Source organism: Delphinus delphis, chromosome 3 (genome assembly GCF_949987515.2).
Source record: "Delphinus delphis chromosome 3, mDelDel1.2, whole genome shotgun sequence".
Lineage (NCBI taxonomy): Eukaryota > Metazoa > Chordata > Mammalia > Artiodactyla > Delphinidae > Delphinus > Delphinus delphis.
Window position 1 is genome coordinate 43,416,857 of NC_082685.1, and position 18,266 is coordinate 43,435,122.

General features: G+C 44.0%; 1 protein-coding gene across 1 annotated transcript in view; it reads right to left on the reverse strand.

Annotated features, from left to right (window-relative positions):
* Nucleotides 1–18,266, reverse strand: part of GALNT10 (polypeptide N-acetylgalactosaminyltransferase 10) — a 223,359-nt gene that overhangs the window by 101,183 nt on the left and 103,910 nt on the right. The window contains exons 2-3 of the mRNA XM_060008474.1: nt 11,791–11,893; nt 9,011–9,149 (exon numbers count right to left, since the gene is read on the reverse strand). Coding sequence (XP_059864457.1) covers nt 9,011–9,149; nt 11,791–11,893 — 242 coding nt within the window. The remainder of the gene's footprint in view (nt 1–9,010; nt 9,150–11,790; nt 11,894–18,266) is intronic.

Genomic DNA, 18,266 nt, shown 5'->3' on the forward strand with positions numbered 1-18,266 from the left:
GAAACTTTCAACTGACTAACAGGCTTGAGATCTCTTCAAGGCAGGGACTGACATTTGATCATTTTAGTATAAATGAGTAGGAGGAGGCTGCATTTTGGTGGGCAACAGATCGGGGATGGAGGAATGAGAAAGGAGCCCTTAACACACATACACGGTTGCCTTAAATTCCTGATTTAATTAGCTCTGAATACATTCATGAGGTGTCCATGCAGCAGGAGCCCAAGAACACAGACAGCAGCTCTGCCAACAGCTTCCTTTGGTCCCCTGGGGTCCCATGAATACACAACTGGTGATGCCTTCTGGGCCAGAAAAACTCAATTCTTTTACATCCCAGGCCTTTCCTGCTTGAGCTTTCATCACCATTCCAGAAGATTCCCTGTCTGTTTCTGCAGATATTTATAAACATCAGGCTTTCCTGGTTCTCAACCCCCAGCAACACCAAGGCCACACTATCATGGGAGGAAGGTGGTGGTCCCTCAATAGGTTCTCAGCTTCTAGCTCTTCTGGGTCCAGGGAGCGATTCCCCTTCAGTGCTCTCCCTCTTCCTGATTCCCTACCCTTTTATCCGGATGTTGTGGATACTGCAATGCTTAGCAAACCACGATAACAAATCCATTTCCAACTGGATTCTATTATTTCTAATAGGTTTTTGGTGGAGTCTTTAGGGTTTTCTGTATATAAAATCATGTCATTTACAAATAGTGACCATTTTACTTCTTCCTTTCCATTTTGGATGACTTTAATTTCTTTTTCTTGCCTAATTGCTCTATCTAGGATTTCAATGCTATGTTGAATAAGAGTGGTGAGAAGGGGTATCCTTGTCTAGTTCCCGATTTTAGAGATAGCTTTTAACTTTTCATTACTGAGTATAATATTAGTTGTGTGTTTGTCATATATGACCTTTATTATGTTGAGATACGTCTCTTCTACACCCACTGTATTGAGAGCTTTTATCATAAATGTGTGTTGAATGTTACCAAATGCTTTTTCTGTATCTACTGAGATGAACATATGGTTTTTATCCTTCATTTTATTAATGTGGTGTGTATCACGTTGACTGATTTGTGGATGTTGAACCATCCTCGAATCCCTGGAATAAATTCCACTTGATCACGGTTGTATGATCTTTTTGACATATTGCTGAATTTGGTTTGCTAATATTTTGTTGAGGATTTTTGCATCTCTGTTCATCAGAGATATTGGCCTGTAATCTTCTTTTTTGTGTTGTCTTTGTCTGGTTTTGGTATCGGGGTAATGCTGGCTTCTTCACATTGAGTTGGAATATACTCCATCCTCTTTAACTTTTTGGAAGAGTTGTGTAGAATTTGTATTATTTCCTAAATTTTTGTAGAATTCACCAAGGAATCTATTTGGGCCCAGAGTTTTCTTTGTGGGAAGGTTCTTAATATAATTTCAATTTCTTTACTAGATATAGGGCTATTTAAATGAATCATTTCTTCTTGAGTAAGTTTTGGGAGTTTGTATCTTTTAAGGAATTTGTCATTTCATCTAAGTTGTTGAATTTATAGGAATAAAGTTGTTCAGAATATTATTTTATTATTCTTAACAGTAATAGAATCTGTGGTTATGTCACCTCTCTCATTCTTGATATTGATAATTTGTGTCTTCTCTCTTTTTTTTCTTTATCAGGCTGCTAAGACATCAATTTAATTGACCACCTCAAAGAACCAGCTTTTGGGTTCATTGATTTTTCTCTATTGGTTTTCTATTCTCTATTTCACTGATCTCTGCTTTGATCTTTTTAAAAATTTCCTTTCTTCTGTTTATTTTGGATTAACTTACTCTTTCTAGTTTTTAAAGTAGACGCTGATGTCATTAATTTGAGACCATTCTTCTTTTCCAATATAGGCATTTAATGCTACAAAATTTCCCCTTACATGCTGCTTTAGTGACAGCCCACAAATTCTGACATATTCTATTTCCATTATCATTCTGTTCAAAATACTTTCTAATTTTCCTTTTGATTTCTTCTTTGACCCATCTGTTATTCCTGAGTTACATAGTTCCCAAACATCTGGAAATTTTAAGACACTATTCTATTATTGGTTTCTAAATTTAATTCCACTGTGGTCAGAGAACATAATTTGTGTCACCTGAATCCTTTTAAATTTATGGAGACTTGTTTTCTGGCCCAGAATATAGTTTATCTTGGTAAATGTTATGTACGCACTTGAAAAGATTGTATATTCTGCTGTTACTGAGTGAAGTGTTCCACAAATGTCAACTGGGTCACACTGGTTGACAGTGCTGTTCAACTCTACTATATCCTTGCTGATTTTCTGTCTACTTGTTGTATCAATTATTGAGAGAGAGAGGTGTTGAAATTTCATAATTGTGGCTATGTCTATTTCTCCTTGCAGTTCTATGAGCTTTTGCTTCATGTATTTTAAAACTCTCTTATTAGTTGCTTAACCATTTAAGATTGCTATGTCCTCTTGATGAATGATCCCTTTATCATGAAATGACCTTCTTTATCCCTGGTAATTGTCTTTGTCCTGAAATCTATTTGACTGATATTAATATATAGTCACTCCAGTTTTCTTTTGACTAATGTTAGCACAGAAGATCTTTTCTATCCTTTCACTTCTAATTTATTTGTATCTTTATCTTTAAAGTGTGTTTCCTGCAGGCAGTATGTAGTTGGATCTTGCTTTCTTAACTAATCGGACAAGCTGCTTTTCCACTAAAGTAATTACTGTGATTATTTAATGTGATTATTGATCTGGTTAGGTTAAAGTCCATCATCTTGGTACTTGCTTTCAACTTCTCCTTTCTGATCTTTGTTCTTTTTTCCCTCCTTTTCTGCCTTCTTTTGGATTAACCGAATATTTTTCATGATTCCATTTTCTCTCTTTTGTTGGCTTATTAGCTACAACTCTTTGTTTTGTCATTTGAGTGCTCCTTTTAGGGTTTATAGTATATACTTTTATTTATTTTTATTTTTATTATTTTTATTATTTTTTGCAGTACGTGGGCCTCTCACTGTTGTGGCCTCTCCTGTTGCGGAGCACAGGCTCCGGACGCGCAGGCTCAGCGGCCATGGTTCACGGGCCCAGCCGCTCCGCAGCATGTGGGATCCTCCCGGACTGAGGCATGAACCCGCATCCCCTGTATCAGCAGATGGACTCTCAACCACTGCGCCACCAGGGAAGCCCATACTTTTATATACTTTTAACTTTTAAAGTCTAATTTCAAATGACATTATACCACTTCGTAAGTAGGAGAACCTTACTATGTTACATTTCTCCCCTCTAACCTTTATGGTGGGATATATTTTACTTTTATCTATGCTTTAAACACAAGGATATGTTATTATTTTGGGTTACACAGTCAGATATCTTTTTGAAAGATTTAAACAGTAAGAAAAAATTATATGTATTTACCTACATAGTTACTATTTCCAGTGATCTTCATTCTTTGAGAATGAAGATTCCTTGCTGCTTTTGTAGCCTGTGGGGATGTAAAGGCACTCAACAGAATCCAGGCCTATTATAATAATATGAGCTTATAAATTCTTTTGAGGAAATTGAGCACATACCGTAAAGTAACCATGTTAATTTAACAAAAAGGAAAAATCAAGAAGGAACATGGAACCAAGAGTCTGGTAGACTCGGGCCTTTTCTTGTGACATAGATGCCATTCAGGTTCATTCATTACTGGAAGCTATATTCATGGGCTGGAGAAAGCAGGTCAGGATTGTAGGCTGCTTTCACCCCCACCATGGATAATCTTTGCACGGAAGAAGCTGATCATCCAACGGAGGGGTGTGCCCAGGAACTTTTAGACCCAGGCAACTTCCAGCAGTTGGGACTCCGCTTCTACCAGCTCTGTGCCCTGGAGGGGGCCTCCATGTGTGGCTGCCACGCAGCCCAGCAGGGCTCCTGGGGAGAAGAAAAGTGGGCCAGCCCACCAGCCATCCTTGTTCCTGTTCCCTTGGCAGGAGGGGCCAAGGGCAGGCCTGCTCAGAGCCAGCTGGCCACCTCCCACATGCAAACCCAGCAAGTGGGGCCAGACCACCTAGTCTCCACTCTCCGTGGCTGCACGCTCCCTGGTGCAGCTTCTGGAGGAAGCAAATGCAGCTGGCACAAACAAACAGCCCCTTGGTCCTGTCCTTGACAGGCTGCTGCCAAAATTCAGTTTGAAGGAGTAGAAGGCAAATATAAACCTCAGCTCCTGCCAGAGAAGCTGTTTAAGCTAAAAGCAACAGGAGGGACTGAGTGGCTTGACTGCTCTAACTTCTTCACACATTTCTGCTGTCAAACTGCAGGAAAGATTCTGCCACCCCACTTTCCCTGGAAAAAAAGAAAAGCTCTTCAAGACATCTGTCAACTCATTTAGGAAAAGTCAGCTTCCCAATGGGATAATCCATGTGAGACAGTTTCTTGCAATTGAGTAAGCAATTTGAGTTTTTATCTTATCAAAATAAGTGCTGGGGGCTTCCCTGGTGGCGCAGTGGTTGAGAATCTGCCTGCCAATGCAGAGGACATGGGTTCGAGCCCCGGTCTGGGAAGATCCCACATGCCGCGGAGCAACTAGGCCCGTGAGCCACAACTACTGAGCCTGCGCGTCTGGAGCCTGTGTTCCGCAATGGGAGAGGCCGCGATAGAGAGAGGCCCGCGCACCGCGATGAAGAGTGGCCCCCGCTTGCCACAAACTAGAGAAAGCCCTCGCACAGAAACGAAGACCCAACACAGCCATAAATAAATAAATAAATAATTTTTTAAAAAAGATAATAAGTGCTGCTATTTGCCAATGTGGACTAATACAGATTAAATAGAGTTGATTCTTAACTTTCAGGTATTATAATAGGATATTCTGCATAAGATTCCATTTTTCCTTGGTTTGGATCTTTCATATTTTTATTTCCTCTTTTTCACACCATTGTCCTTCTGCTTTCTTCTTTCCCTTCTTGATGTTTCCTTTCCTGTTCTTCACACTGGTCTATCTTATACCAATCATGCCTTAACCCTCCTTTCCCTCCTTTCCTGTTGATATTTTTTCTTCCTCCTGCTGCCCTTCCTCTTGCCTGCTCATCACTGCTCTCCTTCTCCCCTTCAGCTCAGCTTCAATGCTCATTTGCCCTGTGACCCTACAGGATGGAGTGTGCTTAGTTGCATGCTTTTCTTTTCAATCAATCCCAGAACACTTTGCTTTTACAGAGACCTGCCCAACCAGGAAATTTCTCTGAACTCAGTGCCTTTGGCTTTTCTCAATAGCTCTCCTTAACTTCTGCCTAGAATTCCATTTGTTGAAAGGTGCCAGTTGTATAGGTGCCAAATATTTGAGGTCTTGTTATGTAATCAGAAACGGATATTTTAAATCAGGGAATTTTAGCAGTGCTCTAGTGCTTAAATGAGTCTTAATGAATACATATTCAAGACTTAAAGCAAAAAAACAAAACTTTCATATGAAAAAATTAACAACAAACTACGGCAAATGTGAAATGGATGTTTATAGATGTTCATATTAAATTGCTTCTTATCAGAGCAATGTAAACAATTTTCTTAGCTCTGCAAAATTCCACTGTAGCCCCTTCCGTCAAATTGTAAAGTAAAGCAGCTTAATGATTTTATAAAATCCATCTTTACCGTTAAAAAAAAAAGTCAGCTTCCACAACGGGATTCTAAAAAAGGGTGGGTGTCAGGAGCGTTGGATTTAGCGACATCTTTTGCCATAACTTGGACACTGGTTGGGTGGGTGGGCTGGTAATACAGGAGAGCCTTAGGCTCAATTCACATCCACCCAGAACTGGGCCTCCTCCCCTTAAACCCAAACCCTGAACCTCTCTGCCAGGTTGGTGAAGCCTATCGTCACTTCTCAGAACAGTGTGTACAATGAATAAAATAAAATAGATGAGCTTGTAAAGGAAACCAGTTAGACTGAAATACTGTTATCAAAATAATAAAAGAATTTGAAATAGAGTCATAAATGTGCTTCTTCATTAACACATTAAATGACAAGATCTAGTGGAAGTTCTAAAAACTACCTTCATTCCAAAGCAGTGATCAGTATCTGTGACATTTCAAGATATCTGTAAAGTGATGGGAAAGTAAATGATTTCTTTTGGTGAAGATATCATAGGTGCTTCGTTGTCTACAGTCATAACTGAAGGGAACACCAGATTTCAGTGAGAGGTTCATGAAAAGAAAAATGCAATGTTGTTCTCATCCAAGTTTACAGACCCTCCTGAATTCTATTCACAGACCTATCTGTGGGTCCAAGGACGCCTTCCTTGATTATGAAGACCTTTCTTCTTCTGGACTGTCGGGAGAGAGCACTGCACTGGGAGACAAAAGGGTTTGTTCCCCGCCCCTTGCTCTCCCTCTAACAGCTGGGAGACTTGCCCCTTTAGTTGTTAAGGCAAAGCACCGTCTTGCTTAGTCCTCTCCCGCAGAGGCTGGTGTCGGGTGGGGGTGTCCCCTGGGGTTCCAAAGCACCCTGTGCCTACTCCCTCACTGGCTCTCACCTGTGGGGTAATGACCTGCTCCTGCCATCCACCCCCTGCTCTTGCCCAAAGCAGCAATGATGGCTCATTTATCATTGTGTTCCTGGTATTCAGCACAGGGCTTGGTACACAGAAGACCATGAATATACATTTACTGGATGAACAGATGAATGAATGGATGAAAGCATCTCTCTCTCACTGTAAAAATATTCCTTATTTCACACCAGCAGTTCTCAACCCTGGCTATATGCGAGAATCACGTTCTGAGATTTCAGAAGATCCTCAGACCCAGGCTATCCCTCCAGAGATTCAGACTCCAGTGGCTGGGGTAGGGCCCCAGCTTTTGTATTTTTTTAAAACCACCCCAGGTATAGCCAGAGTTGAGAACCTACAGAACCACAGAGCAGTAGCTGAGGTAAGAGAATAATGCTCCCAGATGAAACTTCTTTCCCAGACTTAGAAAGATGAAATTAGTGCAGAATTCTGAACTCTGCGAGGGGCTAAACATATAAATTGAGTTTCTGACCCTCAGAGTCGGGTCACGGTTCTGAATCCAACAACATCAGTAGTATCTGAACTACATTCTCAGACTTAGGTGAAAAAAATCCCGGGCTTGACAGTGAAGACCATGAAACGAAGAGCAAACGCCCGAGCAAGCCCTGCAAGGCCCTCGCTCCCTCCCCTCGCTGCAAGAAATCCTTGCGAACTGGGCCCCGTCCTGGGCAAGCAGCACACCTTCCGGCTGGGGATTCCTAGCTGTGTGCTTTCCTCATCTACAAAGTGGAGATGATAATAAAAACGCCAACCTCAAAGTACTATTAGAGGAACTGAAAGATGTAAGCGGGCAGAAAGCGTTTTGTAAGTAGCCACACATGCTATCGAGATTCTTTATTATTACATTCTACCAATTGAGTCCTTATAGGTGGAAAGACCTTATGACTTAGGGATTCTAAGTCAGACTCCCTGCATGTAAATTCTAGCGCCACCTCTTACCAGCTGTATCATCTCACGGTAACTATTTAACTTTTTTTTTTTTTGGCCTCAATTCCTTATCTGTAAAATGGTGATAATAAAGGTACCTATCTCATAGGGTTTTTGGAAGGTTTGGCTGAATTAATGTACTTAAAGTACCCTTGGTTCTGGGGCTGGTAGATGCAAACTATTACATTTAGAATGGATAAACAACAAGGTCCTACTGTAGAGCACAGGGAACTCTATTCAATATCCTGTGATAAACCATAATGGAAAAGAATATTAAAAAAGAATGTATACATAAAACTTCAGCTTTGCATCGGAATCCCCGGGAGGGCTTGTTAAAACACAGACGGCCGGGCCCCTATGCAGAGCTTTTGATTCAGTAGACCTGGGCTGAGATCCAGCAGTTTGCATGTCTAACAAGCTCTTAGGTGATGCTGCTGTTGCTGGCCTGGGAACCACACTCTGAGAACAGCTGGCTTAGAATAATGCTTGGCATACAGTAAGTACCTAATAAGTGTTAGCTGTTATTATCTTTTCCCGGCTTCGAATTTCTTAGTCCCTGAGCGAAACAGTTTATGCTCCACTTCTACTCAGTACTGCCTTCGTGAAGAAACAATTTTGAAATCTTCTGCTTGCAGTGGTTCCCAAAGTGTGACCCCACAAACATCATGCGGGGGCTTACTTGTAATGAAGTTCTTGGGCCCCGACCCAGATCTACTGAATCAGGGATTATTGGCGTGAGGCTCAAGGTCCTGTGTTCGAACTAACAGCCCTCCAGGTGATTCTAATGCACAGCAACTTTAAGAGATAGCCCTCTGCTAGAAAATCACCATGACTACTACGGTACTCCTATTAAAAAGGGGAGGCAGGATGGCTTAAGATCCAGAGTATAGTTTTTGGTTGAACTGCAGCTCAAGAACTGGCTCAGCTTCTTAGTGTGGCCCTACATGAGTTATAATACCCCTCTAAGCCTCAGTTTCCTCATCTGTAAAAATGGGCATCATCACAGGACCTACATCACAAGGACCTGAGACAATGCAAATGAAGTGCCTGACACACGCTACCTGTTCAAAGAATGTTAGCTGCCACTGTTATCTTTATAATCATTAGGATATGTCCTCTCTCAAAGTGAGTTAAGATAGCTTATAACCAACATATAGATGTACAGGTGCACAGGATAGCTAAAATAAAGATTAAAAAAATAAAAATGTCACACAAAGAAGGTGGAGAAAGGGAGGGTTGAAATGGCTGCTGCAACTGTCTTGCAAATTGAGGTCTGGACTTCCCTGTGGGCTAGAGTCAAAAACGGAAATACAGAGGTCATGGTTTCCGCTGGTTGAAAAGAGGAAGGAGACCAGCTCTTTTGGAGAGACAGTATTCTCCCTCGGCCACACCAGTTCTAAATTCTAGGAGAATCTGATCACACGAACCTGTGCACGAAGGCCCTGGGTAACAGGAGGAAATCTCCTCCAGCAGTGCTTTATGTACCTTTTTCTTTAATTAATTCTCAACAAGAGCCCAGGGCAAAATCCTTAGATCCCAGAAGATGAGAGATGTTACACTCACTTTGGGTGCCGAATATCAGGGAGAGAGCGATTCAGGGAGATTTTATCACTGACGTAAATGTTAAATCCATTTTCTCGGTATGCCTGATCCACTCTTTCAGCATCGGTCATGGGGAAGGGCCTCCCTTGTTCTCCGTTTCCTAGGAGCAAAGAGCAAAGTCAGTGTTGCCAATTAAATGGAGTGGGGAAGGGAAGATGAAAAATATGGTTAAATCACCAAAATAGAACTTTACACTTGATATACAGCGTTCCTCCAGATTTTGCAGGGCTAAAGAGGTGAGGGGAATGAGACTCAGCCATGGGCGTATCATGCACTTCAGACCTGTTCTCATGTAATGTCCCCAGCAAAGTTGTCAGGGTAGGCATACGAGCCCTCATTCTATAGACAGATAAACCAGGACGCAGAAAGGCTATAAAACCAGGTCTCTGGGCTCCAAAGCCCATGCTTCCCCCACTCTGCCAGGAGCCCCAAACATCCCTGACCCTGAAGTCTGATCACCTGGACGGGAGGCCAGGTTACTTGCCCTATAAGCTGATCAACCTTGGGCCAGTACTACCTCTCTGAACTGTAGCTTGTTCCTGTCTGGTACCCACACCACGCTGAGAAAGTCAAATGAGAGGTTGCATACATGAAAGCTTTCTGTAAACTATGAACCCTATTAACCATGTGAGGAAATACTATGATTACTCTCCAGGCAAGGCAAGCTTTATATATAAATCAAAATTGCCACAAATGATAAAAGATGTTTTGATTTTTTTTAAGCCAGCAAACAAATTAAGATTTGCCTAGCCTAGGCCTGGATTGCCTGAAAAGTGTTGTTTTGAGCAATGGATTTGGGTGGATCCAGTACCAGTTTTCCTCTCTCTTTACAATCCATCTGGGGAAAGAGTCCCTGATGCTCTAGGAAATTACTCTCTGGGTTCCCAGGGTGCAGATGGTACGTGGGGATGTCCCCCAACCCCTGCAATAATAGCCCAAGCATCTGCCATTGGCAAGGGTCTGGAAGAAAGGGTAATAAAAGTCAGCTGATTCAACATCACCTCATCTTCTGGAGCCCACGGACTGAGCAACACCCCATTTACTTTGCAAAGTAAATGTTGACATCAGCTTGATGAGAAGGTGCAAGCAAAGAGGGGAGCCCAGGGGTGGTGTCTACTCCAATCCAGCCCAACGAGAGAGAGGACTCCGCCACCTGTAACTTGCATTGCTCTGTGATAAGACACTGCTGGCCAGTGCCCAGCACAGATCCTGCAAGGGACACAAATGCAACAGGCAGAAAAAGAAGAGCAGAAGCATCTGTTCGGGCGGGGAGGGAAGCTTCGGGAAGGCAGTGCAGGAGAGTGACTCAGAGTTCAGGCCCTGGAGCTGGGCAGAGTGGAGTTTGAAGCCCGCCCTGCTGCTCCCAGCTGTGTCATCTCAGGAGCGCCTTCACCCTTTCTACGTCTTGAGTTTTGCCTTTTGTATTCCCTGGGATGAGAAGGTTCGATGTGATGATTAAGGAGGGAATGCAGGGCAAGATGCCTGGCACACAGTGAGTGCTCAACACATGCTGGTTATTATTACTCTCAATAATGTCGCCACTGCTTACTCTTTTCTGGCTAGTTAGCCCAATGTTCCAATAATTCCGGTATAACTGCCTGAAAAATTAGCTCTTTTCAAATGTTTCCTTTCTTAAGGAAACATTTTAAATCATGTTTAAAATTAAAAAAAAATTTTGAAACATTTTAAATCCCCTTCATTTTAAATCACTGGCATATAGAAAAATGCATGTCCTGTCTTCGCTTTCCCTGACCATCAGTTGTTACATCAGCTCTATTCAGAGCCTTACTGTCATCTGGTTTTGTCATTGTATAACTTAAAAAAAAAAAAAAAATCAATACTGGTGGGTACCCCTGAGATGAAAATGAATAAAATACAATCCCTTATATTTCTACGGTGCTTTCCAGTATTGTAAATTGTACTTTGCTTGTCACCTTCACAACAACACCCTGAGGTTATCAAAGTGTGAAGCATGAGCCCCACTGACAGAGGGGGAAACCGAGGCTCCAGGAGATGGAATTTATGTGATGGTCACATGGCTGGTAGGTGGTATCTGAGCTGCTCTCCTGGCTCCTAGCCCAGGCTCTCTCGAGATGACTCGCCACAGAAATTATGTGGCGAGTCACCCCACCCCTTCCCAACTCTGCAGTGTAACAGGAACAGTTCCAAAGGCTAATTAGGCAAAGAAAACTTCAGCTGATTCATTCAACCTTGTGGCTATGGTGCTGGGTAGGGATCAACTCAGCCCTCTAGACCTGAGTTCAAGTCTCAAGCCTGCCTCTTTCTCACTGTGTGACTATAGGCAAATTACCCCACCTCTCTGAGCTCCAGGTCCCTTCTCATCAAATGCGCTACAAAGGTTGGTGAGGAGTTTCACCAACAAAAGTGTGGACCTTGGGCCTTGTTCACCATACGCGTTCAATAAGTGTTGGCTCTTATGATTACTGCTCCTCATTTTAGTGGTAAAATATCTTCGAGGAGGGAGACATTTTCTATCACCATAGAGGTAGCAGGGCAAAGTCGCGAAGGCAGTGGATCTGATGGTGTGAGTGGAGAAAGGGGTCAGCTAACAGGTGAAGCGGGGGATCCCAGGAACCAGGGGAAGGATGACGGCAAACGGACAGGAAGTCAACAGGAGGTCCAGATACCCCCGTTAAACACACACATTCACGCACACACATACACATGCGCGTGTGCAAACACTCTCCAGGGGACCGTCCAAGGATGCTCTGCTCTCGTACCTACACGCTGAGCATCCCTCTTGATGGCTTCTTTGTCGTGCCAGTCCTTCAGCTTCTGCCCATCTCCCAAGAAAAAGGTCTTCTTTTGCTGATTGTGTGAGCCCTTAAAAAAAGACAAAAATTGTGAGATAGAAGAAAAGGGGAAATAAGTTTAATAACAGAGACCCAGAAATTACACTGCCTAAGGGAGCTTTCAGTATTGATTGAATGTCTGTCATCATTGGTTCATTTATTAATATCCTCAGTATAGCTTTGTTAGTCCTGCTCCGTGCCAGCCAGGTGTGCAAAGTTCAGAAAGATGACACACAGTGTCCATCCTCCTGGAACTTACAAACCCGTGGCAGAGAAAACAGATGGACGGACATTCCTTTCATGGAAGAGAGAAAGAGGTAGGTGTGATGCTGTCCAACAGAAATATAACATGAGCCACCTAGGTGAGCTTCATATGTAACTTTACATTTTCTAGTATTCACATTTAAAAAACATTTTTTTTTTTTTTTTGGCGGTACGCGGGCCTCTCACTGTTGTGGCCTCTCCCGTTGTGGAGCACAGGCTCCGGACGCGCAGGCTCAGCGGCCATGGCTCACAGGCCTAGCCGCTCCACGGCATGTGGGATCTTCCCAGACCGGGGCACAAACCCGTGTCCCCTGCATTGGCAGGCGGACTCTCAACCACTGCGCCACCAGGGAAGCCCTAAAAATTTTTTTAAAAACAGGTGAAGTGAGGGACTTCCCTGGTGGTCCAGTGGTTAAGACTCCGTGCTCCCAATGCAGGGGGCCCGGGTTTGATTCCTGGTCAGGGAACTAGATCCCGCATGAAGAATCTAAAGATCCCACGTGCCGCAACCCAGACCCAGCACAACCAAATTAAAAAAAAGAAAGGTGAAGTGAGTTTTGATAATACATTTCATTTAGCTCCATATACTCCATCTAAAGTATTATCATTTCAACACACAGTGGGAAAAAGTGTTGAGGTACTCTACATTCTTTCTTTTTTTTGGACTAAGTCTTCAAAATCCAGTGTGTGTATTTCACACTTGTGTTCATCTCAGTTCAGCCTCATTCCAAGTGCTCAAGAGCCATAGGTGGCTCCATACTAGACAGGGCAGAAGCAGTGAATTTTGGGTGAGAGGTCTGGAGAGAGTGCTAGAGGACTTCACTTCTGCCTGGGAGAACTGGGGAAGGTTTTACGGACATGGGTGCCTTTGGATTGGGCTTCAGATAAGCGAAATGAGAGGCAGGCAGAGCACGTGGCCTGGGCATAGACTTCCAGGTGCAGGTGGAGCACGGCAGGGCTGGGCTGGGCCCGAGGAGCACAGAGCACAGGAAGAGAAGTCGGGTCTTGGTCATCTCTGCAGTCCCAAAGAAGGCCCAGTCCCAAAGAGGGGGAACAGTTGTCAAATGTGTGTGGAAGGTCTGAACAAGCACTTAGATGGCTGAAAGAAAACAGGAATATATAGTAGCCAGGGGCTGGGAGAGGAAGGCATTTATTTTGTGTTCCGGAAGGTGAGCCCATGCTGGAGGGCCAATTAGGAAGCAGTTCCCCTAATTAAAGGAGGCCGCATTCCAGTGTCTGGGGTCATCAGAAGGTGTCAGATGTTTTCCCACGCCAAGAGTCGAGTCTAAGCACTTGGCCCCAGGGCTCAGTAAGAGTCTTCCCAAGGTAACACTGCTCCACACGGCTGTTTAAATACCTGTGTTCACCTACATGAGAACAGCTTTCCACCTCACCTTGCCCATTAAAAACCCCAGAGACCTGTTCTCGTCACTGTGGCATGCAGAATCCACTAGTCCTATTTCCTATATAATTAACTAGGCCCTGAATGCGTGGTGTGCTGGAACATTAGCACTAACAAGAAGCCACTGGAATAAAATCATCCCCACGCCTGTTTATTAAGGCTCCGGCTGATTCTCGCGTTAGCAGATTTTCCACAACGGCTCTAATGATAATGACAATCCTTGGCATTCCCTCTCCTACAGACCCCTCTGAGTTGCAAGAAGAAAACTCTGAAAGTGGGCCTGCCAGATGTTGTGGTCAGAGAGGGAAAGAAAACTGCAAAAACAAAGGCCACGTGCCTGCAAACAGTTCTCGGGGGCTTAGAAATCACAGGAGCTGAGCTGGAAGTTCCTTCAGCAGGTTTCAACTGTGGTGAGCTACATTTCTACAGGAGACCCTTCAGTGCTGCCTTCTACAGGAGACCCTTCAGTGCTGGAGGCTGAGAGTAAGAGCTTGACTCCCCTTCTTCAATCAGACCCGCAATGCATCTGTCTGTTTTTTATACCGGAGTTCTATGTGGGATTTCATTTTTAAAAGGACCTCTGCTAAAAACAAACTGACGATCAAGTCTCCAAACAAGTGAACACATATACTTGGAAACTGAGCTGAGGACACTGCCCTATTTCACAGACAGGGAAACTGAATCTTGGAATGGGTCAGGGACCTACCCGAAGTAAGTATTCTACCTCTAGATGTCAGGATTGGTCGGTCAAGAGCTGGTGAGCAATCTTTCCTCCAGCCCTCCCTCCCAATTCCTTCTGTCTCTTCTGCTACCCAAAGACTGGGAACTTCCACTGACGATGTTAGCTCACTGGTGGACCTAAAGAGGTTCTGCAAAGCGCGGCTGCCTTAATGGAAGGAACCAATCTAAAGTGGTTCTCAAAACGTGAACCAGGAGCATCCACACCGGTTGGGAACTTGTTAGAAATGCAGATTCCCGAGCCCTGCCCAGGAAGTAGCAGCAGCAACTCTGGGGGTGGGGCCTGGCAATCTGGGTTTTAATAAGTCCTCCAAGAGATTGTGATGCACACTCCCATTTGAGAACTACTGGTCCAGAATGAAGGAGGCCATAATCCTGCCTCCTCTGTGCCGGTCAGGCTACACCTGGGCTATTGTATCCAAGCTGGGCAGATATTCATCATCAATGGTCACAAAAACCTTAGATGTGATCACTGGCAAACACAATTTGCTGGCTTCTGGGGATCTTTTTTTTTTTTTTTAACTGCCAGCATGACAAAAATGGAGGGATTTCTTATTGTTTTATCAAGATTCATTGGCTTCTCCTGAAAACTCAAAAGACACGTCTGTGCTCTGACCGAGCTGGGCCAGCACATGGCTCTCCACTTTGCCACAGTCCCCCGCCATTCCTTAGTGCATTTCACCTGGCTCTCATCTCTCACTTGTCTTACTTTCCTGGCCCCAGGGAGTTTGCAACAGGCTGCCACATACAGGTATGTATGAGGAAGATTAGAAACTGTGTTGTAGGAGGACTGGGAGATGGGAAGCCGTGGGGGACACAGGAGCATCTGTCTTGTTCTCTGAGGCCCTGAGGCTAGCATGAATGCCAAGGGCAGAAATTACTGAATGACTGAGGGATTAGTTTAAGATAGAGAAGAAATTCTAAAAGTTGGACTGGTATTAGGGTGAAACAGGGGCACTTGGAAGAAGATAGAGGAGGCCAGGAAAAGGATGCTCGCCTGTTCATCAGGATGTGAAGGAGGGGACTCAAGTGCGGGGTTAGGGCTAGCGCTTCTCGAACTTTCCTGTGCAGTACCATCACGTGGGGATCTTGTTAAACATGGATTCTGACATAGGAGGTCTGGGGCTGGGCCTCAGACTCTGCATTTCTGAAAAGCTCCCAGGGGATGGCTGATGCTGCTGATCCGTGAAAAACACTTTGAGTAGCAAGGGTGAGGCGACCTTTACAAGGACATCTCAAGAGTCTAAGAGTCCAGAAAGGACACTGTTTCCTCCATATGTTTGTGAAAGTCTTCTCACACTGCTGGGAACAGGGCACGGGGTTGAATCCCACAGTTGTGACCGCATAGAGGTAAACTCCCTTGAATGAACAGTGAATTGCTGAACCAACAGGGTAGAGAATTAAGATTCCAAAGTTCTGGGAGTTTCACACTTATCAGCTTCTACCACCTCATTGCCTTTGCCTTAATGACGCATGTCCCTCTGGAATGATCTGCAGAGGTGGCCTGTTTTAGGTGGTCTCAGTAGTTCTTATTTCCTCCCTAAACTAAGAGGACTTCGGAGCTTGCTGCCATAGGGACTTCTGCATGTCTAAACATGTCACTAGGGGGGTCCTCAAATAACCAAGCTACGCAGCTGCTCAGAAACAATTAGTCCACCTGTCTCCCATCTTACAGGTGGGGAAACTGATGTCCAAAGAGGCCAAGCTACCCAACCAAGGCCACATAAGCAGGCCAGAGAATAAGAGCTATGTTCTTTGACTCCCATGCTGGGTTTTAGTGGAGAGAGCCCTTGTAGTGTGGTCTTGGACAAGCTACAAGAGTCACAGGCACCTCGATTTTCCTACCTGGAAAATAGAGACAGCACTACCTGCCCAAAAGGTACTTTCAGATCAACCAAGAAAAATCACAAACTGTGTTATCGGGAGCACTTTCAGAGTTTACACATCAGTGTGGGTACCAACTCCTTTAGGATTTTAAGAATCTACTGTAAATTGACATCTCATCAAATCACCTTGATACAGGACTCAAATTTTACTATACAAGTTAAAAAGATTTCCAATAATAGGTCTGAGCTTTTGGTCAGAAAAGGAGTTGGTTTTGATACTAAAACCACTGAGCATTCAGAGCCCAAAGGGCCCTTAGAATCCTATCCAGAAACCTTTATGAAAATTTTGATCAGGAGTCTCTGACATCCACCCATGGAAACCCCACAGATACATCATTCCAACTATTGCCAAACATTTATCGAGATCTACTCTGTGCCAGGCACTGGGGATACAGGCGTGACAACACAGATCCCTTGTAGATGCTAATGGCTTTATAGCCAGATCAGTCTCTCTCAAAGGATGGTTCTTGGGAGACCTGAGCTCTCATTATAGATACAAATGCCTGGACCCCACCCTGAACCTATGAAATCAACATATCTGGGCGTAGGAGGCCAGGAAGATGTCTTTAAACACATTCCCCATGTGATTCACAATAAAGGTGGAACACCACTTGTCAAAATCCAGCTGTCTCGCTTGCAGATACGAAATCTGCAGCTAACAGAGTAGAAGAGACTTGCCCAAAATCCCACAGTTTGTCAGCCCCAAAGACCAAACCAGATCTGACTGTTCTCTCCCTGGGTTAGACTGTGAGCTCCTTGAAGGCAGGGGCACATCTGTTTTGAGCTGTCACTGTGTGTTCCTAGGTCAATACCTTAGGCCCTCAGTAAATATCAGGTGAATGACTGAACGAATGATGGCTCATTAATGGGGCAGGAAGTCTAGTTGGATGATTCAGAGCATTCTGATTCCAGAGACGGAAAAACTTAGGTTTTACTTCCTGGGCAGGTGGACCCCAGTTTCCTTGACTGATAAATAGGGAAAACGATCAGAATAACCTGCAGGTTAACCTGCACCTGAGGGGATGAACTGAACTCCTCTATACAACGCATCAAGCTCAGTGTCTGGCACAAAGTTAGGCCCCTTTGGTAAAGGAGTGCAACTATTAATACGTTATTTTTGGAGAAGGATTATGATCTGGTGTATGTGATGGTCATGTTTGGGGGAAAAGGAGAGAGATGGGACTCTAATAATAAAACTGGGAGCCCTGCAGAAGGACCTATTGAACACCTGAGCCAATTCAACTGGCTATTGCTGGTAACAGGATTTAGAGAGTTTCCTCATTAACAGCAGGTTATGTGCCCACGTGGAAATTTGCTGTTCTTGAGGAAAGAAGAAAGTCCTTAGTTAATAGCGGCATTGTACAACAGAAACAAATGCCACAGACCTTTCGCAACAAGAAAAACATGAACAATGCTTCTCAAAAGACAGCAATTCTTATGCAATGGCAATCACTTCATGTTATGCAAAAAAGCATGTCTGGGTTTCAATCCAGAGGTAATTTTTAGTTTCTTTAATTCTGCAGACTCACAGATTTGTCTATAAAAGCCGTGATTATTTTCCTTCAGCAACCATCTTCTGCTACTTTCCTTCCCCTCTGTTCCCAGATGTCCTTTTGCTACAGGAAGCAGAGAGGCTGGAAAGGAGCACAGGGCAAGGGAGGTGAGGGAGAGTGTAGGGAGAAGGCTGGCAGAATGATGGTGGAAATCACATTAAACAGTAAATTGGAAGTGGATTCTGACTGGCTGCTCTAAATAACTGCTTCTGGTATCTGCATGCTTTTACTTAACATTCCACTGAAAGAATCAATTAGTGTTCAGACACACACACACACACAAACAAATGGAATTTTAATCTTTTGTTTAATCACTATTTAGCGTGCCTGGCATCCTTTGGAGGGAAGGAAGAAAGGTGGTGAAGTGAGCCAACTGTATTCTGCCCAAGGAGAAAGGTCTGTTAAAGCACATACTCTAATCCTAGCGCTGCCGACTCGGCAACTACCGCTCAGAGAGGACACTTGTGTCTCTGGCTGAGCTGTCTAGTGTCTTCAAAACAATGGAAAATAGGGCTGTATGTTCAAAAACGGCAATGCGGAAAGGATAACTGAGCAGGGCAT